The sequence below is a fragment of the Procambarus clarkii genome, chromosome 44 (genome assembly GCF_040958095.1).
Source record: "Procambarus clarkii isolate CNS0578487 chromosome 44, FALCON_Pclarkii_2.0, whole genome shotgun sequence".
In the NCBI taxonomy this organism is placed as follows: Eukaryota; Metazoa; Arthropoda; class Malacostraca; order Decapoda; family Cambaridae; genus Procambarus; species Procambarus clarkii.
The window spans coordinates 25671554-25695104 of NC_091193.1; the positions used below are offsets into that span (position 1 = coordinate 25671554).

The 23551-nt window shown below is 51.5% G+C and overlaps 1 protein-coding gene across 1 annotated transcript in view; it reads right to left on the reverse strand.

Moving 5' to 3' along the window:
- LOC138350190 (cysteine-rich, acidic integral membrane protein-like) overlaps positions 1-23551 on the reverse strand; it is a 38317-nt gene that overhangs the window by 12289 nt on the left and 2477 nt on the right. The window contains exon 2 of the mRNA XM_069300534.1: positions 20851-22205. Within this exon, the coding sequence (XP_069156635.1) occupies positions 20851-22205 (1355 nt within the window). The remainder of the gene's footprint in view (positions 1-20850; positions 22206-23551) is intronic.

A 23551-nucleotide genomic window follows, 5' to 3' on the forward strand; every position in this document is an offset into this window, starting at 1 on the left:
GGTTGGTGGAGGTGGGTGTCAGTGGTGGTGGGAGGTGGGTGTCAGTGGTGGTGGGAGGTGTGGTGTTAGTGTCAGTGGTGGTGGGAGGTGGGTGTCAGGGTGGTGGGAGGTGGGTGTCAGTGGTGGTGGGAGGTGGGTGTCAGTGGTGGTGGGAGGTGGAGTGTCAGTGGTGGTGGGAGGTGAGTGTCAGTGGTGGTGGGAGGTGGGTGTCACGTGGTGGTGGGAGGTGGGTGTCAGTGGTGGGGGAGGTGGGTGTCAGTGGTGGTGGGAGGTGAGTGTCAGTGGTGGTGGGAGGTGGGTGTCAGTGGTGGGAGGGTGGGTTGTCAGTGGTGGTGGGAGGTGAGGTGTCAGTGGTGGTGGGAGGTGGGTGTCAGTGGTGGTGGGAGGTGGGTGTCAGTGGTGTGGGAGGTGGGTGTCAGTGGTGGGAGGTGGGTGTCAGTGGTGGTGGGAGGTGAGTGTCAGTGGTGGTGGGAGGTGGGTGTCAGTGGTTGGTGGGAGGTGGGTGTCAGTGGTGGTGGGAGGTGGGTGTCAGTGGTGGTGGAGGTGAGTGTCAGTGGTGGTGGGAGGAGGTGGGTGTCAGTGGTGGTGGGAGGTGAGTGTCAGTGGTGGTGGGAGGTGGAGTGTCATGTGGTGGGAGGTGGGTGTCAGTGGTGGGGGTGGGTGTCAGTGGTGGGGAGGTGGGTGTCCAGTGTGGTGGGAGGTGAGTGTCAGGTGGTGGGAGGTGAGGTGTCAGTGGTGGTGGGAGGTGGGTGTCAGTGGTGGTGGGAGGTGAGTGTCAGTTGTGCCTTGGTGGGAAGGGTGGGTTGTCAGTCGGTGGTGGGAGGTGGGTGTCAGTGGTTGGTGGGAGGTGGGTGTCAGTGGTGGTGGGAGGTGGGTGTCAGTGGTGGTGGGAGGTGGGTGTCAGTGGTGGTGGGAGGTGGTGTCAGTGGTGGTGGAGGTGGGTGTCAGTGGTGGGAGGTGGGTGTCAGTGGTGGTGGGAGGTGGGTGTCAGTGGTGGTGGGAGGTGGGTGTCAGTGGTGGTGGGAGGTGGGTGTCAGTGGTGGTGGGAGGTGGGTGTCAGTGGTGGTGGGAGGTGGGTGTCAGTGGTGGTGGGAGGTGGGTGTCAGTGGTGGGAGGTGGGTGTCAGTGGTGGGAGGTGGGTGTCAATGGTGGTGGGAGGTGGGTGTCAGTGGTGGTGGGAGGTGGGTGTCAGTGGTGGTGGGAGGTGGGTGTCAGTGGTGGTGGGAGGTGGGTGTCAGTGGTGGTGGGAGGTGGGTGTCAGTGGTGGTGGGAGGTGGGTGTCAGTGGTGGTGGGAGGTGGGTGTCAGTGGTGGTGGGAGGTGGTGTCAGTGGTGGTGGGAGGTGGGTGTCAGTGGTGGTGGGAGGTGGGTGTCAGTGGTGGTGGGAGGTGGGTGTCAGTGGTGGTGGGAGGTGGGTGTCAGTGGTGGTGGGAGGTGGGTGTCAGTGGTGGTGGGAGGTGAGTGTCAGTGGTGGTGGGAGGTGGGTGTCAGTGGTGGGAGGTGGGTGTCAGTGGTGGTGGGAGGTGAGTGTCAGTGGTGGTGGGAGGTGGGTGTCAGTGGTGGTGGGAGGTGGGTGTCAGTGGTGGTGGGAGGTGAGTGTCAGTGGTGGTGGGAGGTGGGTGTCAGTGGTGGTGGGAGGTGGGTGTCAGTGGTGGTGGGAGGTGGGTGTCAGTGGTGGTGGGAGGTGGGTGTCAGTGGTGGTGGGAGGTGGGTGTCAGTGGTGGTGGGAGGTGAGTGTCAGTGGTGGTGGGAGGTGGGTGTCAGTGGTGGGGAGGTGGGTGTCAGTGGTGGTGGGAGGTGGGTGTCAGTGGTGGTGGGAGGTGGGTGTCAGTGGTGGGAGGTGGGTGTCAGTGGTGGTGGGAGGTGAGTGTCAGTGGTGGTGGGAGGTGGGTGTCAGTGGTGGTGGGAGGTGGGTGTCAGTGGTGGTGGGAGGTGGGTGTCAGTGGTGGTGGGAGGTGGGTGTCAGTGGTGGTGGGAGGTGGGTGTCAGTGGTGGTGGGAGGTGGGTGTCAGTGGTTGGTGGGAGGTGGGTGTCAGTGGTGGTGGGAGGTGAGTGTCAGTGGTGGTGGGAGGTGGGTGTCAGTGGTGGTGGGAGGTGAGGTGTCAGTGGTGGTGGAGGTGGGTGTCAGTGGTGGGAGGTGGGTGTCAGTGGTGGTGGGAGGTGGGTGTCAGTGGTGGTGGGAGGTGGGTGTCAGTGGTGGTGGGAGGTGAGTGTCAGTGGTGGTGGGAGGTGGGTGTCAGTGGTGGTGGGAGGTGGGTGTCAGTGGTGGGGAGGTGGGTGTCAGTGGTGGGAGGTGGGTGTCAGTGGTGGTGGGAGGTGGGTGTCAGTGGTGGTGGGAGGTGGGTGTCAGTGGTGGTGGGAGGTGGGTGTCAGTGGTGGTGGGAGGTGGGTGTCAGTGGTGGTGGGAGGTGGGGTGTCAGTGGTGGTGGGAGGTGGGTGTCAGTGGTGGTGGGAGGTGGGTGTCAGTGGTGGTGGGAGGTGGAGTGTCAGTGGTGGTGGGAGGTGAGGTGTCAGTGGTGGTGGGAGGTGAGGTGTCAGTGGTGGTGGGAGGTGGGTGTCAGTGGTGGTGGAGGTGGGTGTCAGTGGTGGGAGGTGGGTGTCAGTGGTGGTGGGAGGTGGGTGTCAGTGGTGGTGGGAGGTGGGTGTCAAGTGGTGGTGGGAGGTGGGTGTCAGTGGTGGTGGGAGGTGGGTGTCAGTGGTGTGGGAGGTGGGTGTCAGTGGTGGGAGGTGGGTGTCAGTGGTGGGAGGTGGGTGTCAGTGGTGGTGGGAGGTGGTGTCAGTGGTGGTGGGAGGTGGGTGTCAGTGGTGGTGGGAGGTGAGGTGTCAGTGGTGGTGGGAGGTGGGTGTCAGTGGTGGTGGGAGGTGAGTGTCAGTGGTGGTGGGAGGTGGGTGTCAGTGGTGGGGAGGTGGGTGTCAGTGTGGTGGGAGGTGGGTGTCAGTGGTGGTGGGGAGGTGGGTGTCAGTGGTGGTGGGAGGTGGGTGTCAGTGGTGGTGGGAGGTGGGTGTCAGTGGTGGTGGGAGGTGGGTGTCAGTGGTGGGGAGGTGGGTGTCAGTGGTGGTGGGAGGTGGGTGTCAGTGGTGGTGGGAGGTGGGTGTCAGTGGTGGTGGGAGGTGGGTGTCAGTGGTGGTGGGAGGTGGGTGTCAGTGGTGGTGGGGGGTGGGTGTCAGTGGTGGTGGGAGGTGGGTGTCAGTGGTGGTGGGAGGTGGGTGTCAGTGGTGGTGGGAGGTGGGTGTCAGTGGTGGTGGGAGGTGGGTGTCAGTGGTGGTGGGAGGTGGGTGTCAGTGGTGGTGGGAGGTGGGTGTCAGTGGTGGTGGGAGGTGGGTGTCAGTGGTGGTGGGAGGTGGGTGTCAGTGGTGGTGGGAGGTGGGTGTCAGTGGTGGTGGGAGGTGGGTGTCAGTGGTGGTGGGAGGTGGGTGTCAGTGGTGGGAGGTGGGTGTCAGTGGTGGTGGGAGGTGGGTGTCAGTGGTGGTGGGAGGTGGAGTGTCAGTGGTGGTGGGAGGTGGGTGTCAGTGGTGGTGGGAGGTGGGTGTCAGTGGTGGTGGAGGTGGGTGTCAGTGGTGGGGGAGGTGGGTGTCAGTGGTGGTGGGAGGTGGGTGTCAGTGGTTGGTGGGAGGTGGGTGTCAGTGGTGGTGGGAGGTGAGTGTCAGTGGTGGTGGGAGGTGGGTGTCAGTGGTGGTGGGAGGTGGAGTGTCAGTGGTGGTGGGAGGTGGGTGTCAGTGGTGGTGGGAGGTAGGTGTCAGTGGTGGTGGGAGGTGGGTGTCAGTGGTGGGGAGGTGGTGTCAGTGGTGGTGGGAGGTGAGTGTCAGTGGTGGTGGGAGGTGGGTGTCAGTGGTGGTGGGAGGTGAGTGTCAGTGGTGGGAGGTGGGTGTCAGTGGTGGGAGGTGGGTGTCAGTGGTGGTGGGAGGTGGGTGTCAATGGTGGTGGGAGGTGGGTGTCAGTGGTGGTGGGAGGTGAGTGTCAGTGGTGGTGGGAGGTGGGTGTCAGTGGTGGTGAGAGGTGGGTGTCAGTGGTGGGAGGTGGGTGTCAGTGGTGGGAGGTGGGTGTCAATGGTGGTGGGAGGTGGGTGTCAGTGGTGGTGGGAGGTGAGTGTCAGTGGTGGTGGGAGGTGGGTGTCAGTGGTGGTGGGAGGTGGGTGTCAGTGGTGGTGGGAGGTGGGTGTCAGTGGTGGTGGGAGGTGGGTGTCAGTGGTGGGAGGTGGGTGTCAGTGGTGGTGGGAGGTGAGTGTCAGTGGTGGTGGGAGGTGAGTGTCAGTGGTGGTGGGAGGTGGGTGTCAGTGGTGGGAGGTGGGTGTCAGTGGTGGTGGGAGGTGGGTGTCAGTGGTGGTGGGAGGTGGGTGTCAGTGGTGGTGGGAGGTGGGTGTCAGTGGTGGTGGGTGGTGAGTGTCAGTGGTGGTGGGAGGTGAGTGTCAGTGGTGGTGGGAGGTGGGTGTCAGTGGTGGGAGGTGGGTGTCAGTGGTGGTGGGAGGTGAGTGTCAGTGGTGGGAGGTGGGTGTCAGTGGTGGTGGGAGGTGAGTGTCAGTGGTGGTGGGAGGTGAGTGTCAGTGGTGGGAGGTGGGTGTCAGTGGGGGAGGTGGGTGTCAGTGGTGGTGGGAGGTGGGTGTCAGTGGTGGTGGGAGGTGAGTGTCAGTGGTGGTGGGAGGTGGGTGTCAGTGGTGGTGGGAGGTGAGTGGTCAGTGGTGGTGGGAGGTGGGTGTCAGTGGTGGTGGGAGGTGATGTCAGTGGTGTGAGTGGTGTCAGTGGTGGTGAGGTGAGTGTCAGTGGTGGAGGTGGTGTCAGTGGTGGTGGGAGGTGGGTGTCAGTGGTGGTGGGAGGTGAGTGTCAGTGGTGGTGGGAGGTGGGTGTCAGTGGTGGTGGGAGGTGGGTGTCAGTGGTGGTGGGAGGTGGGTGTCAGTGGTGGTGGGAGGTGGGTGTCAGTGGTGGTGGGAGGTGGGTGTCAGTGGTGGTGGGAGGTGGGTGTCAGTGGTTGTGGGAGGTGGGTGTCAGTGGTGGTGGGAGGTGGGTGTCAGTGGTGGTGGGAGGTGGGTGTCAGTGGGTGGTGGGGAGGTGAGTGTCAGTGGTGGTGGGAGGTGGGTGTCAGTGGTGGTGGGAGGTGAGTGTCAGTGGTGGTGGGTAGTGAGTGTCAGTGGTGGTGGGAGGTGAGTGTCAGTGGTGGTGGGAGGTGAGTGTCAGTGGTGGTGGGAGGTGGGTGTCAGTGGTGGTGGGAGGTGGGTGTCAGTGGTGGTGGGAGGTGGGTGTCATTGGTGGTGGGAGGTGGGTGTCAGTGGTGGTGGGAGGTGGGTGTCAGTGGTGGTGGGAGGTGAGTGTCAGTGGTGGTGGGAGGTGAGTGTCAGTGGTGGGAGGTGGGTGTCAGTGGTGGTGGGAGGTGAGTGTCAGTGGTGGGAGGTGGGTGTCAGTGGTGGTGGGAGGTGAGTGTCAGTGGTGGTGGGAGGTGGGTGTCAGTGGTGGGAGGTGGGTGTCAGTGGTGGTGGGAGGTGGGTGTCAGTGGTGGTGGGAGGTGGGTGTCAGTGGTGGTGGGAGGTGGGTGTCAGTGGTGGTGGGTGGTGAGTGTCAGTGGTGGTGGGAGGTGGGTGTCAGTGGTGGTGGGAGGTGGGTGTCAGTGGTGGTGGGAGGTGGGTGTCAGTGGTGGTGGGAGGTGAGTGTCAGTGGTGGTGGGAGGTGGGTGTCAGTGGTGGTGGGAGGTGGGTGTCAGTGGTGGTGGGAGGTGGGTGTCAGTGGTGGTGGGAGGTGGGTGTCAGTGGTGGTGGGAGGTGAGTGTCGGTGGTGGTGGGAGGTGGGTGTCAGTGGTGGTGGGAGGTGGGTGTCAGTGGTGGTGGGAGGTGGGTGTCAATGGTGGTGGGAGGTGGGTGTCAGTGGTGGTGGGAGGTGAGTGTCAGTGGTGGTGGGAGGTGGGTGTCAGTGGTGGTGGGAGGTGGGTGTCAGTGGTGGTGGGAGGTGGGTGTCAGTGGTGGTGGGAGGTGAGTGTCAGTGGTGGTGGGAGGTGGGTGTCAGTGGTGGTGGGAGGTGGGTGTCAGTGGTGGGAGGTGGGTGTCAGTGGTGGTGGGAGGTGAGTGTCAGTGGTGGTGGGAGGTGAGTGTCAGTGGTGGTGGGAGGTGGGTGTCAGTGGTGGGAGGTGGGTGTCAGTGGTGGTGGGAGGTGGGTGTCAGTGGTGGTGGGAGGTGGGTGTCAGTGGTGGTGGGAGGTGGGTGTCAGTGGTGGTGGGTGGTGAGTGTCAGTGGTGGTGGGAGGTGAGTGTCAGTGGTGGTGGGAGGTGGGTGTCAGTGGTGGGAGGTGGGTGTCAGTGGTGGTGGGAGGTGAGTGTCAGTGGTGGGAGGTGGGTGTCAGTGGTGGTGGGAGGTGAGTGTCAGTGGTGGTGGGAGGTGAGTGTCAGTGGTGGTGGGAGGTGAGTGTCAGTGGTGGTGGGAGGTGGGTGTCAGTGGTGGTGGGAGGTGGGTGTCAGTGGTGGTGGGAGGTGAGTGTCAGTGGTGGTGGGAGGTGGGTGTCAGTGGTGGTGGGAGGTGAGTGTCAGTGGTGGTGGGAGGTGGGTGTCAGTGGTGGTGGGAGGTGAGTGTCAGTGGTAGGAGGTGGGTGTCAGTGGTGGTGGGAGGTGGGTGTCAGTGGTGGTGGGAGGTGAGTGTCAGTGGTGGTGGGAGGTGGGTGTCAGTGGTGGTGGGAGGTGGGTGTCAGTGGTGGTGGGAGGTGGGTGTCAGTGGTGGTGGGAGGTGGGTGTCAGTGGTGGTGGGAGGTGGGTGTCAGTGGTGGTGGGAGGTGGGTGTCAGTGGTGGTGGGAGGTGGGTGTCAGTGGTGGTGGGAGGTGGGTGTCAGTGGTGGTGGGAGGTGAGTGTCAGTGGTGGTGGGAGGTGGGTGTCAGTGGTGGTGGGAGGTGAGTGTCAGTGGTGGTGGGTGGTGAGTGTCAGTGGTGGTGGGAGGTGAGTGTCAGTGGTGGTGGGAGGTGAGTGTCAGTGGTGGTGGGAGGTGGGTGTCAGTGGTGGTGGGAGGTGGGTGTCAGTGGTGGTGGGAGGTGGGTGTCAGTGGTGGTGGGAGGTGGGTGTCAGTGGTGGTGGGAGGTGAGTGTCAGTGGTGGGAGTTGGGTGTCTGTGGTGGTGGGAGGTGAGTGTCAGTGGTGGGAGGTGGGTGTCAGTGGTGGTAGGAGGTGAGTGTCAGTGGTGGGAGGTGGGTGTCAGTGGTGGTGGGAGGTGAGTGTCAGTGGTGGTGGGAGGTGGGTGTCAGTGGTGGGAGGTGGGTGTCAGTGGTGGTGGGAGGTGGGTGTCAGTGGTGGTGGGAGGTGGGTGTCAGTGGTGGTGGGAGGTGGGTGTCAGTGGTGGTGGGTGGTGAGTGTCAGTGGTGGTGGGAGGTGGGTGTCAGTGGTGGTGGGAGGTGGGTGTCAGTGGTGGTGGGAGGTGGGTGTCAGTGGTGGTGGGAGGTGAGTGTCAGTGGTGGTGGGAGGTGGGTGTCAGTGGTGGTGGGAGGTGGGTGTCAGTGGTGGTGGGAGGTGGGTGTCAGTGGTGGTGGGAGGTGGGTGTCAGTGGTGGTGGGAGGTGAGTGTCAGTGGTGGTGGGAGGTGGGTGTCAGTGGTGGTGGGAGGTGGGTGTCAGTGGTGGTAGGAGGTGGGTGTCAGTGGTGGTGGGAGGTGGGTGTCAGTGGTGGTGGGAGGTGGGTGTCAGTGGTGGTGGGAGGTGGGTGTCAGTGGTGGTGGGAGGTGGGTGTCAGTGGTGGTGGGTGGTGAGTGTCAGTGGTGGTGGGAGGTGAGTGTCAGTGGTGGTGGGAGGTGGGTGTCAGTGGTGGTGGGAGGTGGGTGTCAGTGGTGGTGGGAGGTGGGTGTCAGTGGTGGTGGGAGGTGAGTGCAGTGGTGGTGGGAGGTGGGTGTCAGTGGTGGTGGGAGGTGGGTGTCAGTGGTGGTGGGAGGTGAGTGTCAGTGGTGGTGGGAGGTGAGTGTCAGTGGTGGTGGGAGGTGGGTGTCAGTGGTGGTGGGAGGTGGGTGTCAGTGGTGGTGGGAGGTGGGTGTCAGTGGTGGTGGGAGGTGGGTGTCAGTGGCGGGTGATGGTGGTGGTGTGGGCCAGGCAGAGGAAGCCATGAAACAGGTTCTCATTAGAGGAGGAGTAGCCACCTCAACATCACGACTCTGCCACCACTCTATTTTAACCCATGAGACCCCCCCCCCCCCCTCTTATCTTGCCACACGCTCTCCTTTACATCAGGTCAATCTGGCTCCAGATACCTTCTACCTGTTGTATAGTGTTGGTGGGGGTGTACTCGCCCGGCTGTGCTTCCTGGGATCAAGACCGACCCACAGGACCAGGAGACCGATCACAGTGCACAAAGGTAACGAATGAAGCACCTCGAGTATTAGGGGCCCCATCCTGTTCCTTATACTCGAAGGCGTTCTAAGTTACGATGTAATTTCATCCTTGTCTTATGTGTGGTGACGTGGCTCGGCCTTGACAAATGCAAGGTGATGAGGATAAAAGATGGAGCAAGACGACCTCGAATGCAGTACAGTATGAAAGGAATGCAACTTCCAACTTCTGAAAAAGAAAAAGCCTTCGGAGTGGACATAGCACTAGACGCAGCACCAGAGGCACACATCAGCAGGGTAACGCCGGTATCATGCACCACGATGGCAAACCACGAAGACAAACCTTGTCCTTCGTATGTGAAGAACGAGTAATAAGTGTCACAGCATTGAACTAATGATGGCCGACAAGCGGGACGTGAGATCAGAGGCTCGACCCTGCAAGCTCAACTAACGTCATTACACTGAAAACGAGCAAGAAATTTGTGAGGAGGTCAATGCCAGGTTCCATGGAGTGTTCACTACTGATTCTGAACAACTCCCGGAGCTAGATGAGGCAGCAGCACGTGATGAGGAACTACTAAATATTGAGGTAACAGCAGAGGAAGGAAGAATATAATTAGCATCACTGGATGTAACTAAAGCTACCAGACCTTCATCCTACAGGCCTGATAGAGTATCACCATGGATGTTAAAAGAAGCAGCACAGGCCCTCAGCATACCTCTAATACTAATCTTTAATGAGTCACTTACAAGGGGGGGGGGGGAATTGCCCAGCTGCTGGAAGAAGGCAAATGACCGTGACGGTGGTGGTGGCCAATCTACAAGAAAGGAGATAGATCAGAGGCACTTAACTACAGACCAGTGTCACTCACAAGCATCCCTTGCCAACTACTTGAGAGAATTATAAGGTTAAGACTAGTTGCACCTTGAAAGAATTGGAAAGAATTGCCTGACGAACCTCCTGGAGTTTTATAAGCTAACGAAAATAAGGCAACACAGACAAGGATGAGCAGATTGTATATTTCTGGACTGCCAAGAAACCTTTGATACAGTACCACACAGGAGGCCACTATACAAACTAGAGAGGCAGGCGGGAGTAGACAGAAATGCAATATCATGGGTAAGAAATTACCTGACAGGTGCCAGAGAGTGACAGTGAGGGGCGAGGAGTACGGACTGGCGTAGAGTAACAAGCGGGGTGCCTCAAGGATCGGCTGCTGGGTCCCATACTATTCCTCATTTATGTAAATGAACTGCAAGACCTCCTTGACTGCAGGAGTTGAGTCTTGTATGTCGATGTTTGCAGATGATGCAAAACTAATGAGGAGAGTTGAGACAGATGAGGATTGCAAGATTCTACATGATGACTTGAACAGGTTGCAGAGCTGATCTGAGAAATGGTTGCAAGAGGTCAAAACTAGCGAGTGCAAGGGAATAGAAATGGGATCAGGAGCCAGGAGTGTTGGAAAGTTTCCAACACTAATACATCATTTCTTGTATTACATCCTTATTGCATTAACCATAGAAATTACTAACTCTACTAATTTGTAGAATTAATTCAATTAACGTTTCTAATGCGACGCAATATTTGCCAAATTCTTGCCACAGTGTCAGTGAGGCCGGGAGGTGGCTGCACGCTACAACATGAATCTCTCCACATTTAGTTGCATCTAAACAGAGTTTAGTTAATTACATTCCTTTACTAAGGATAATCGTTTATTTAGTTAGTTATTTAAATAGCATATTATTGCTTACTGAATTCGCTCATTTAGGTGTATAAGATGGTGGTGGTGGTTGTGGTGGTGGTGTGGTGGTGGTGACGGTTGTTGGGAATTTCCAACACTGACACTATCATTGTATTATAATACATCATTATTGTATACTAATTACAGTAATTATTAATTCTACTAACTGTAGTGCTAACATAAATTAATATTTCTTTATCTGAGTGTATAACTAACATTCTCACGACATCGAGAGGCAGGATTGCGTCAGATAATGTCCATATAAACATATTTATTACCAATATGTTCGAGAATTGAATGTGGTTCTCTAAATTTATCAGTATTCCGTGCAATAATTAACTACGGATAATATAACTCCTAATAATCCAAAAACCGAGAGTTATTAACTGAGATTATCATCACGTAACAGTTTTTTCTGTTACGTTCGAATGCTATGGAGGAAATAAAATTTCTCTCCATTTCTCGATTAACACCATTTAACGAAAATATGATATTATTTAATTCCCTACAATTGCAACTCTGTTCTCATTAACGCATTACATCAGTAATTACATGGAAAAGAATTATCTGTGATTATTAAATTCTGTTGTGAATGCATGAGACGGGCTTGAGGGAGAGAGGCGGGGAGATGCCATTCGCCTCTAGCTACCACACCATGAGGACGTGATTATTCACCTTGTGCAGACGCTAACAATCACATCATGCGTCCCGGGTGAGTCGAATTTCCATCAATTCTACATTAGGCCCTCGAAGTTAATCGGCCTAGGAGCATGAAATTGCTCCAGTAGCAATCTAGGATTGCTTCGGTGGACAACCAGCAGGTTAAGTGCCCTAGTATTATTTATATCATGAGATATCTATATATATATTTTTACTGTGCACTGTCCATCGTTACGCCACGCGACCTCCCCAAACAATAAGTACGTCCATAAGGAATTAAGTTTATTCCTTCTATGGCATAGTGAGGATACTAGAGAGTAGGTGTAAACAATTGGTATATTTAGTTGAAATTTCAGCTTGTGTTGTAAGCGGTCGTGGTCCTCATCGTTCCCACGCCATGCTCGAGCTCACGTGTTGCAGCAAGTAGCAGACGACGCCACCACACCTCTACTTCTCCGTTCACTATTACAGCTAAGCAGCTGAAATCCTTTTCTATTATTTTCTTTGACTGAATGAAATCAATAATCGATTATCCATCAAGAATATTTAATTTATTTGATTTGAGATATCTAACGTAATTTGATAGCCTCATAGTAGTCAAATGAGAATAATTTCTTGTTTAATCAACATATAATCTTCTTACCATTAATCAATTTATCTAATGTTTATTTACACATTATTTAGTAGGAATTACTAATTTTATTCGAGGAAGAACCAGCCTCGATGAAGCGTACTGGGAGTAGATTACTTCTGGTATTAACCCCCAATTTTGTGAAGGACGGAAAGTTTATTCTCGAACATTAATATAGTGTGGTCCTTCAATTAATTTAAATTAATCTATTAATTAAATATCAATCAATTAATAGAGAGTAAGCTTTCTTCCCAACAACGGTGGTGGTTATGGTGATGGTGGTGGTAGTGGTGGTGATGGTGGCGATGGTGATGGTGGTGGTGATGGTGATGATGGTGGTGGTGGTTGTGGTGATGGTGGTGATGGTGGCGATGGTGATGGTGGTAGTGGTGGTAGTGGTGGTGGCGATGGTGGTGGTGGTGATGGTGGTGGTGGTGGTTGTGGTGATGGTGGCGATGGTGATGGTGGCGATGGTGATGGTGATGGTGGTGGTGGTGGTAGTGGTGGTGGTGGTGGTGGTTGTGGTGATGGTGGTTGTGGTGATGGTGGTGGTGGTGGTGGTGGTGGTGGTAGTGGTGGTGGTGGTGATGAAGGTGGTGGTGGTAGTGGTGGACATTTCCCACACCTAAATACTAACCCCAAGTGGGATAAGAGGTATTTCTTGTACAAGGAATAATAATTTACTAATACTGTTAACCAGTAGTGTAGCAATATTAAATTTCATTTAATTGAGGCGTAGAAACGCCAGATTCGTCCTAGAATCCTGGGGCCAGATTCACGAAGCAGTTACTCAAGTACTTACGACCGTGTACATCTTTCCTCAATGTTTGATGGCTTTGGTTACATTTATTAAACAGTTTACAAGCATGAAAACTTCCCAATCAACTGTTGTTATTGTTATAAACAGCCTCCTGGTGCTTCGGAGCTCATTAACTATTTAATAATTGTAAACAAAGCTGCCAAAGATTGAGAAAAGATGTACAGGTTCGTAAGTGCTTGCGTAACTTCTTTGTGAGTACGGCCCCAGGCTACGATTGCATCAGCTACCAGCCAGGGAGAATAAATTCCACATATTTATTAATCGAATTAAATCCAGTCTAACCTTGTATTATTTATTAAGGAATATCGATTGGTAATAGATTTATTTTTATTTAGTAAATTATATAGTCCTTTATTGGAAATATTTTATACAGTTGCGATCAGCTGTTCCAGTAAACAAAGTAATGAACTAAATTTCCACTACGAATATATATTTTCCATTTAACGTCATTTAGGTTAAATGATCTGCACAGCGAGAAACAATCTAATGTTACCTAATGTACGTTACTGTGACGTAACATAATGTCAGTAACGTTTACATCCATTCGGAAACCTGAAGAAAATATTGCAACTTATTCCCTAAGGTTCCAACATTCGTCGCTAGGTGGCGCGTGTGTCACTAGTGCAGGAGACTTAGCAGAGAGAGACGCCATTACAGTTAGGTGCCCTGGAGCTGGTCTTTATTATCCATCAAATTGAGGAGCATCCGTGCAGTAATGAGCTTCAGATCGATTCGACAGCTTCAAGAGATTACGGACACCACGTCCGGCAAGGCAGAATACCACTGATTAATTATTTTGGCCATTATTCTATAATCATGTTGGTGTCGTTACGCAGCATACAAACCTAATAACTCCCGTGAGTGGCATTCTTATTCCCAATCCACTTAGATTTCATGAGTAAAGGCATAAACATATAGCTTTAAGTGGAAGTTACATGTGATTCATATTTCAGCATGGAGCCAGCTGCAAGAGAAAAGTAATTCAGCCTGCAGAGTCACTTGTCGCCAGAGGGACTGCATTAGACTGGTTATAAAGCTGCTCGATGTAACCGTCGTTCAACATTGACAGTTAAGCCTCTAATTGTTTCCATTCAGTAGTTAGTTTATTAATTTATGCATTAATTAATTTTGATGATTCATGAATATTATTCTTTATTATATGTGGACGAACATTATAGAATTTACCCCCCCCCCAAAAAAAAAAAGATGTATAAGGGAATTGCAATAATTTAAATAGAAGTTTTACAGTCCACTTCTCTAAATTCATTTTTGAATTAATAATTAAATTTATTATTTGAGATCCATAGATCACTGGTTCTCACATGAATCACTGCACAGCACTCACTGGAGTGGTGATGGTACAGGCTGGGGGTGGTGATGGTACAGGCTGGGGGTGATGTTACAGGCTGGTAGTGGTGATGGTACAGGCTGTGGGTGGTGATGGTACAGGCTGGGGGTGGTGATGGTACAGGCTGTGGGTGGTGATGGTACAGGCTGGGGGTGGTGATGGTACAGGCTGTGGGTGGTGATGGTACAGGCTGGGGGTGGTGATGGTACAGGCTGGTGGTGGTGATGGTACAGGCTGGGGGTGGTGATGGTACAGGCTGGGGGTGGTGATGGTACAGGCTGTGGGTGGTGATGGTACAGGCTGGGGGTGGTGATGGTACAGGCTGGGGGTGGTGATGGTACAGGCTGGTAGTGGTGATGGTACAGGCTGTGGGTGGTGATGGTACAGGCTGGGGGTGGTGATGGTACAGGCTGGGGGTGGTGATGGTACAGGCTGGGGGTGGTGATGGTACAGGCTGGGGGTGGTGATGGTACAGGCTGGGGGTGGTGATGGTACAGGCTGGGGGTGGTGATGGTACAGGCTGGGGGTGGTGATGGTACAGGCTGGGGGTGGTGATGGTACAGGCTGTGGGTGGTGATGGTACAGGCTGGGGGTGGTGATGGTACAGGCTGGGGGTGGTGATGGTACAGGCTGGGGGTGGTGATGGTACAGGCTGGTGGTGATGGTACAGGCTGGGGGTGGTGATGGTACAGGCTGGGGGTGGTGATGGTACAGGCTGGTAGTGGTGATGGTACAGGCTGGGGGTGGTGATGGTACAGGCTGGTGGTGGTGATGGTACAGGCTGTTGGTGGTGATGGTACAGGCTGGTGGTGGTGATGGTACAGGCTGGGGGTGGTGATGGTACAGGCTGGTGGTGGTGATGGTACAGGCTGGGGGTGGTGATGGTACAGGCTGGTGGTGGTGGTGATGGTACAGGCTGGTGGTGGTGATGGTACAGGCTGGGGGTGGTGATGGTACAGGCTGCGGGTGGTGATGGTACAGGCTGGGGGTGGTGATGGTACAGGCTGGGGGTGGTGATGGTACAGGCTGGGGGTGGTGATGGTACAGGCTGGGGGTGGTGACGGTACAGGCTGGGGGTGGTGACGGTACAGGCTGGGGGTGGTGATGGTACAGGCTGGTAGTGGTGATGGTACAGGCTGGGGGTGGTGATGGTACAGGCTGGGGGTGGTGATGGTACAGGCTGGGGGTGGTGATCGTACAGGCTGGGGGTGGTGACGGTACAGGCTGGGGGTGGTGACGGTACAGGCTGGGGGTGGTGACGGTACAGGTTGGGGGTGGTGATGGTACAGGCTGGTGGTGGTGACGGTACAGGCTGGGGGTGGTGATGGTACAGGCTGGGGGTGGTGATGGTACAGGCTGGGGGTGGTGATGGTACAGGCTGGGGGTGGTGATGGTACAGGCTAGGGGTGGTGATGGTACAGGCTGGGGGTGGTGATCGTACAGGCTGGGGGTGGTGACGGTACAGGCTGGGAGTGGTGACGGTACAGGCTGGGGTGGTGATGGTACAGGCTGGTGGTGGTGATGGTACAGGCTGGGGGTGGTGATGGTACAGGCTAGGGGTGGTAATCGTAGAGGCTGGTAGTGGTGATCATACAGGCTGGGGGTGGTGATCGTACAGGCTGGGGGTGGTGATCGTACAGGCTGGGGATGGTGATCGTACAGGCTGGGGGTGGTGATCGTACAGGCTGGGGATGGTGATCGTACAGGCTGGGGGTGGTGATCGTACAGGCTGGGGTGGTGATGGTACAGGCTGGTAGTGGTGATGGTACAGGCTGGGGTGGTGATGGTACAGGCTGGGGGTGGTGATCGTACAGGCTGGGGGTGGTGGTCGTACAGGCTGGGGGTGGCGATCCTGCAAGGCTAATGGTGGTGATGGTACAGGCTGGTGGTGGTGATGGTACAGGCTGGGGGTGGTGATGGTACAGGCTGGTGGTGGTGATGGTACAGGCTGGGGGTGCCTGTGATGGGTTCCTGCAGCCTGAGCGACAGGTGGCCTGACTACCGCGGGAGATCAGGACACACACCAGTCTACCTGTCTCTCTTCCTTCCCTCACTTCCTCTTCCGTTCCCTTCTCTCTCTTTTGTCTTTCTCAGTCCCAAAATTCTCTACCGACTTGATACGCTCCTGGCAGGTGGTTTGGGGGGGGAGAGAACGAGAGAGAGAGAGAGAGAGAGAGAGAGAGAGAGGGAGAGGGAGAGAGAGAGAGAGAAGGAGAGAGAGAGAGAGAGAGAAGGAGAAGGAGAGAGAGAGAGGAGAGAAGGGGAGAGAGAGAGAGGAGAGAGAGAAGGAGAGAGAGAGAGAGAGGAGAGAGAGAGGAGAGAGAGAGAGAGAAGGAGAGAGAGAAGGAGAGAGAGGGAGGGAGGGTGAGAGGGTGAGCGTGAAGAGAGGTGGAGGGTTAAGAAAGATATATTTTATTTTTATTTATTTATTTATGCATATACAAGAATGTACATAAGGAATGTGAGGATACAAATATGGTAATTACAGTCTTGTAAAGCCACTAGCACGCGCAGCGTTTCGGGCAGGTCCTTAATCTAAGAAAATTTTGAGGAGGTAAATACTTGCAAAATTATAGACAAAAAATGATAACAGATTACATGAAATGAAAAAAAGATGAGAGAAAATTGTAGGTACAGTATATTAAAGCACATAGGTAGCTAAGATTGATTGCAATGACAGCTTGAATGGTAGTTGACAAAAAAATTGGTAGGCACAATACAGCAGAAACAATATAAGATTGGTTGCAATGACAGCTTGAATGGTAGTTGACAAAAATTGGTAGTCACAATACAGCATATGGCTAGCACATTAAAGAAGACAGCAATGAACACAATGATAAGGTTGTTTGAAATTACATAAAAATTAGGAGATTGGGTAACATTAGGTACAGAGCAAATTTAAAGCTCAGTGTAGGAAACTAAGAAGATGAAGTTAGGTACTTTTTGGTTTTGCTTTTAAATAAGGCAAATGTTTTACAGTTTTTCAATTCACTAGGGAGTGAGTTCCATAAACTAGGTCCCTTAATTTGCATAGAGTGTTTACACAGATTAAGTTTGACCCTGGGGATATCAAAGAGATATTTATTTCTGGTGTGGTGATAATGGGTCCTATTACATCTGTCCAGGGAGAGTTTCAGAGCATGGTTTGCATTTAAGAACAGGGTTTTGTAAATGTAGTTGACACAAGAGAATGTGTGGAGGGAGTTAATATTTAGCAAGTTTAGGTATTTAAACAAGGGAGCTGAGTGTTGTCTGAAAGCTGAGTTAGTTATCATTCTGATAGCAGATTTTTGCTGTGTGATGATGGGCTTAAGGTGGTTTGCAGTGGTAGACCCCCATGCACAGATACCATAATTAAGATAGGGGTAAATTAGTGCATAATATAGTGAGAGGAGAGCAGAGTTAGGAACATAATATCTGATTTTGGAGAGTATACCAACTGTCTTAGAGACTTTCTTAGTTATGTGTTGAATGTGGGTGCTGAAGTTGAGTCTCTTGTCTAGGAATAGGCCAAGAAACTTGCCATCATCTTTATTACTGATGTTAATGTTGTCTATCTGTAGCTGAATTGCATTTGATGATTTGCTTCCAAATAAGATGTAGTAAGTCTTTTCGATGTTTAATGTTAGTTTGTTCGTTGACATCCATAAGTGGACTTTTTTTAATTCATTATTCACAACATTATTTAGTGTATGTGGGTTGAGGTTTGAATAGATAAGAGTAGTATCGTCAGCAAACAGTATAGGTTTGAGAATAATAGAGACATTAGGCAGATCGTTTATATATATAAGAAATAGAAGAGGTCCTAAGATGCTGCCCTGTGGCACTCCACCGGTAATTGGTAGAGTGGACGAAGTTGTATCATTGATGGTTACATATTGGTGTCTGTCACTAAGATAGGATCGGATGTAGTCAAGGGCAAGGCCTCGGATTCCATAATGCTGGAGTTTAAGTAAGAGGTAGTTGTGATTAACAGTATCAAAGGCTTTTCTTAGGTCAATGAAGAGTCCAATCGGAAACTCATTTTTGTCAAGGGCTGAGTAGATAACGTCAAGGAGAATAATGATTGCATCGTTGGTGCTCTTTTGGGACCGGAAGCCAAACTGGCAGGGGCTGAGTATGTCGAATTTTACGAGGTAGGAATAGAGCTGTTTGTAAATAATTTTTTCAAATATTTTTGATAGAATGGGTAGATTTGATATTGGTCTATAATTGTTTATGTCCGCCGGATTGCCTCCTTTATGGACTGGCGTTACTATTGCTTTTTTGAGGATATCAGGGAAGGTGTGATACTCTATAGATTTGTTGAACAGTAGTGCTATGGGTGGCGCAAGGGCATGGGAGGCTCTCTTGTACACAATGGACGGAATTTCACTGGTATTCCCTGCCTTGGTTTTTAGAGAGTGTATGATGGACACAACATCTGTCGGGCTGATTGGTGAAAGGAGAAGAGAGTTTGGATAGCTGCCTGAGAGATATGTGTTAATATGTGTCTGAGTCTGTGGGATTTTACTGGCAAGATTAGCACCAACCGATGAAAAGAAACTATTAAATTCATTTGCCATTTCTAAATCAGTTGACGGTATATCCCCATCCTTGTAGAGTTTTATTTGGTTATGTGAGTGTTGCTTAGTTCCTAGGATACTAGAGATAGTTTTCCAAGTGTTTTTCATGTTGCCTTTTGCTTCATTGAATCTATTCACATAATATGCAAGTTTTGCCTTTCTTATGATACTGGTAAGCATTGATGAGTACCTTTTAGCTACTTCCTTTGAAACTAGGCCAATCCTAACTTTCTTTTCATATCCAATAATCACCTGGCCCATAGCTTAAAATGTTGTCACAAGGAACACTTGACCGCCATACTCAGGCCGGGGCAGGTCAAGGGCCACACAACACCCCTGTGTAGTGGTGACGGCAGGTCGACCCTCTCCGGACGGCAGCCTGGGGTTTTAATTTTTTTTTAATTTTAATTTTGCCCCGAGGGGCGAGTTTATATGGCAGCGTCACTCATCCTGTGAGTGGACACACCGCCATAGTGACAGTATTGGGCAGCGTCACTCATCCTGTGAGTGGACACACCACCATAGTGACAGTATTGGGCAGCTTCACTCATCCTGTGAGTGGACACACCGCCATAGTGACAGTATTGGGCAGCGCCACTCATCCTGTGAGTGGACACACCGCCATAGTGACAGTATTGGGCAGCGTCACTCATCTTGTGAGTGGACACACCACCATAGTGACAGTATTGGGCAGCGTCACTCATCCTGTGAGTGGACACACCGCCATAGTGACAGTATTGGGCAGCGTCACTCATCCTGTGAGTGGACACACCGCCATAGTGACAGTATTGGGCAGCGCCACTCATCCTGTGAGTGGACACACCGCCATAGTGACAGTATTGGGCAGCGTCACTCATCCTGTGAGTGGACACACCGCCATAGTGACAGTATTGGGCAGCGTCACTCATCTTGTGAGTGGACACACCGCCATAGTGACAGTATTGGGCAGCGTCACTCATCCTGTGAGTGGACACACCGCCATAGTGACAGTATTGGGCAGCGTCACTCATCCTGTGAGTGGACACACCACCATAGTGACAGTATTGGGCAGCGTCACTCATCTTGTGAGTGGACACACCGCCATAGTGACAGTATTGGGCAGCGCCACTCATCCTGTGAGTGAACACACCACCAGAGTGACAGTATTGGGCAGCGCCACTCATCCTGTGAGTGGACACACCGCCATAGTGACAGTATTGGGCAGCGCCACTCATCCTGTGAGTGGACACACCGCCATAGTGACAGTATTGGGCAGCGTCACTCATCCTGTGAGTGGACACACCGCCATAGTGACAGTATTGGGCAGCGCCACTCATCCTGTGAGTGAACACACCACCAGAGTGACAGTATTGGGCAGCGCCACTCATCCTGTGAGTGGACACACCGCCATAGTGACAGTATTGGCCAGCTCCACTCATCCTGTGAGTGGACACACCGCCATAGTGACAGTATTGGGCAGCGTCACTCATCCTGTGAGTGGACACACCGCCATAGCAGCATGTACAACACTCCCCAATAGGAAGAAAACCCGGAAGGATGTTCATCCAGTCACTTGTACCCAGACACAGCTGGGACTTGCTTAACTGTCTCTAGTGAGCAGCACGAGGCTGATAGTGAGAGAGGAGAGGGCGTGAGGCAGCGCAAGATGTGAGAGTGGGGCAGGGGGAGGCCGCACACCATCTGGGGCGGAAGTGGGGATGCCCTAAGGTGAGAGGCAAGGGGGAAGAGGGTGGTGGTGAGGGAGACGGGGTGGGCGGGACGGGTGGGGAGGGAGAAGGGGCCGGGCACATGGCCACCACCCGCCCAACCTCCTACACAACCACATAATGAGGAAAAAGGCAGTTAAAGGCCATGTGATGTAGCTTCTGAGACGCTAGAGTGGACACCCAGGCTGGCGGACCACATGGCAACATACAACGAACAAGGGGACACAGGTGGACACCCAGGCTGGCGGACCACATGGCAACATACAACGAACAAGGGGACACAGGTGGAAACTTAGTACCCAGATGAGCCACACAGACGTGGTGGAGGCTGACTCCATACACAGTCTCATATATAGATATGCAACCCATCCTCCGAATTGACAGTACGTTTTAATACTAAGTGCATTTTAATAAGTGCATTTCCGGACTGCTATACATAGTACATAATTGCACTTATGGGGCTGGTACATTTACCCATCCGCCTCCCCCGATTTAAATCTCCTCGTTTTCTGTGAGGACACTTAAAATTTTAAGATGAAATTTTAAAGCTCAGTTGCTATAAACAAGTTTTTTTATTATTATTATTATTTTCTACCACAGTTTTTATATATTAGGATTTTCTTTTTCACTTTTATTAAACAATAGAGATTTTATAAAAATAAAATATCCTGTGTTACTTTACAATTTAATGAAATATTTTAGTTTTGTTTTATTTTTTTATTTAACTGTAATATCAATATAGCTATAGGTTAAGTAGTAGTTATAATTAAATTAAGAAGCAATAAAATTCTTATCTTCACAAACTAAGACGGTTAAGCTAGGTCGATGTTTTCTATTCAGCTTTTTAGGTAAACTCAAATATTCACAATATATTTGACAGTACGATTTAATACTTAGTGTAAATAAGTACAATTCTTAACTGTTATACATAGTACATAATTGCACTTATGGGGCTCTGTGCATTTACCTCCCCATTTTTGGAGGACTGGCTGAGATATGATAGAGTCCAGTAGGCTCAGGAACCTGTACACCACTTGATTGACAGTTGAGAGGCGGGACCACAGAGCCAGAGCTCAACCCCCGCATGCACAACTAGGTGAGTACAGGCACTGGCAACATTGTAGTCACTGGCAACATGGTAGTCACTGGCAACATTGTAGTCACTGGCAACATTGTAGTCACTGGCAACACTGTAGTCACTGGCAACATGGTAGTCACTGGCAACATTGTAGTCACTGGCAACATTGTAGTCACTGGCAACATGGTAGTCACTGGTAACATTGTAGTCACTGGCAACATTGTAGTCACTGGCAACATTGTAGTCACTGGCAACACTGTAGTCACTGGCAACACTGTAGTCACTGGCAACACTGTAGTCACTGGCAACACTGTAGTCACTGGCAACACTGTAGTCACTGGTAACATTGTAGTCACTGGTAACATTGTAGTCACTGGCAACACTGTAGTCACTGGCAACATGGTAGTCACTGGTAACATGGTAGTCACTGGTAACATTGTAGTCACTGGTAACATTGTAGTCACTGGCAACATTGTAGTCACTGGCAACATTGTAGTCACTGGTAACATGGTAGTCACTGGCAACATGGTAGTCACTGGTAACATGGTAGTCACTGGTAACATTGTAGTCACTGGCAACATTGTAGTCACTGGCAACATTGTAGTCACTGGTAACATGGTAGTCACTGGCAACATTGTAGTCACTGGCAACATTGTAGTCACTGGTAACATGGTAGTCACTGGCAACATGGTAGTCACTGGCAACATGGTAGTCACTGGCAACATGGTAGTCACTGGCAACATGGTAGTCACTGGTAACATGGTAGTCACTGGTAACATGGTAGTCACTGGTAACATGGTAGTCACTGGCAACATGGTAGTCACTGGCAACACTGTAGTCACTGGCAACATGGTAGTCACTGGCAACACTGTAGTCACTGGCAACATGGTAGTCACTGGCAACATGGTAGTCACTGGTAACATGGTAGTCACTGGTAACATGGTAGTCACTGGTAACATGGTAGTCACTGGTAACATGGTAGTCACTGGTAACATTGTAGTCACTGGTAACATTGTAGTCACTGGCAACATTGTAGTCACTGGCAACATTGTAGTCACTGGCAACATTGTAGTCACTGGCAACACTGTAGTCACTGGCAACATGGTAGTCACTGGCAACATGGTAGTCACTGGCAACACTGTAGTCACTGGCAACACTGTAGTCACTGGCAACATGGTAGTCACTGGCAACACTGTAGTCACTGGTAACATGGTAGTCACTGGTAACATGGTAGTCACTGGTAACATGGTAGTCACTGGTAACATGGTAGTCACTGGTAACATTGTAGTCACTGGTAACATTGTAGTCACTGGTAACATTGTAGTCACTGGTAACATTGTAGTCACTGGCAACATTGTAGTCACTGGCAACATTGTACTCACTGGCAACATTGTATCATCATATACAGATGACGCCAGTATTGTCATGCGAGTAGACAACATAGAGGACACGACAAACCTCCAATCGAATGTAAATCTGGTCTTTCAATGGGCCACAGATAATAATATGCAACCCATTCTCGACTCAAGTCCATTACATTCAGCGGTCGACCCCACAGACGCATTCATATATTTTAACATGCTGTTCATTCTGAACGGGAATTTTCTCAAGTATAAATTAATATTATAATATATTAGCATATTGTGCATATATAGGCATAGGTTAGGTTAGGTTAGGTGTTTAGGTTCTGTTGGCGATTATTTGTATTTGTAGTACGTGGGTGAAGCATTTACAGCGTTGTGGTTCGAACAAAATTCGTCAGTGAAGCACTTGTTCCGGATATGTTCGAATGTCAGCAGTTGTGAGTCGTGTGTAAACCGCTTTTCATTCATAAACCAGCCCGTCCTCCAAACAAAGATCCAAAAGTGATTCCATGCACCCGCCAAACCCCCTGTTTATGAATGAAAAGCGGTTTACACACGACTCACAACTGCTGACGTTCGAACATATCCGGAACAAGTGCTTCACTGACGAATTTTATTCGAATCACAACGCTGTAAATGCTTCACCCACGTACTACAAATACAAATAATCGCCAACAGAACCTAAACACCTAACCTAACCTAACCTATGCCTATATATGCACAATATGCTAATATATTATAATATTAATTTATACTTGAGAAAATTCCCGTTCAGAATGAACAGCATGTTAAAATATATGAATGCGTCTGTGGGGTCGACCGCTGAATGTAATGGACTTGAGTCGAGAATGGGTTGCATAAACAGGGGGTTTGGCGGGTGCATGGAATCACTTTTGGATCTTTGTTTGGAGGACGGGCTGTAATATGATGTTTAATGAAAATATGTTCCAGCTCCTGCGCTTTGAAAAAAATATATAATTTTAAAACGGAAACCATATATAGAACGGCTTCAAATCACACTGATGAACGAAGAAGCAATGTGAATGATCTTGGAGTAAGCATGTCGGAAGACCTCACCTTTACTGAACACCATAAAGTTGCCGTCACGACTGCAAGTTACCCACAGGTTGGATAACAAGGACCTTCCACACAAGGTAAGCCATGCCACTGATGACACTTATCAAGACACTGGAGCTCTAGCTGTAGGGTGGAATATTGTTGCACTCTAACAACCCCATTCAGAGCCGGAGAATTTGCTGACCAGGAGGGCGTGCAAAGATTCTTTACCGCTAGAAGCCATAGAATACGGGCTCACCATAGTCCATGCTACTTGGAACTTCTTGTTCTAGGTAGCGAATCTTTA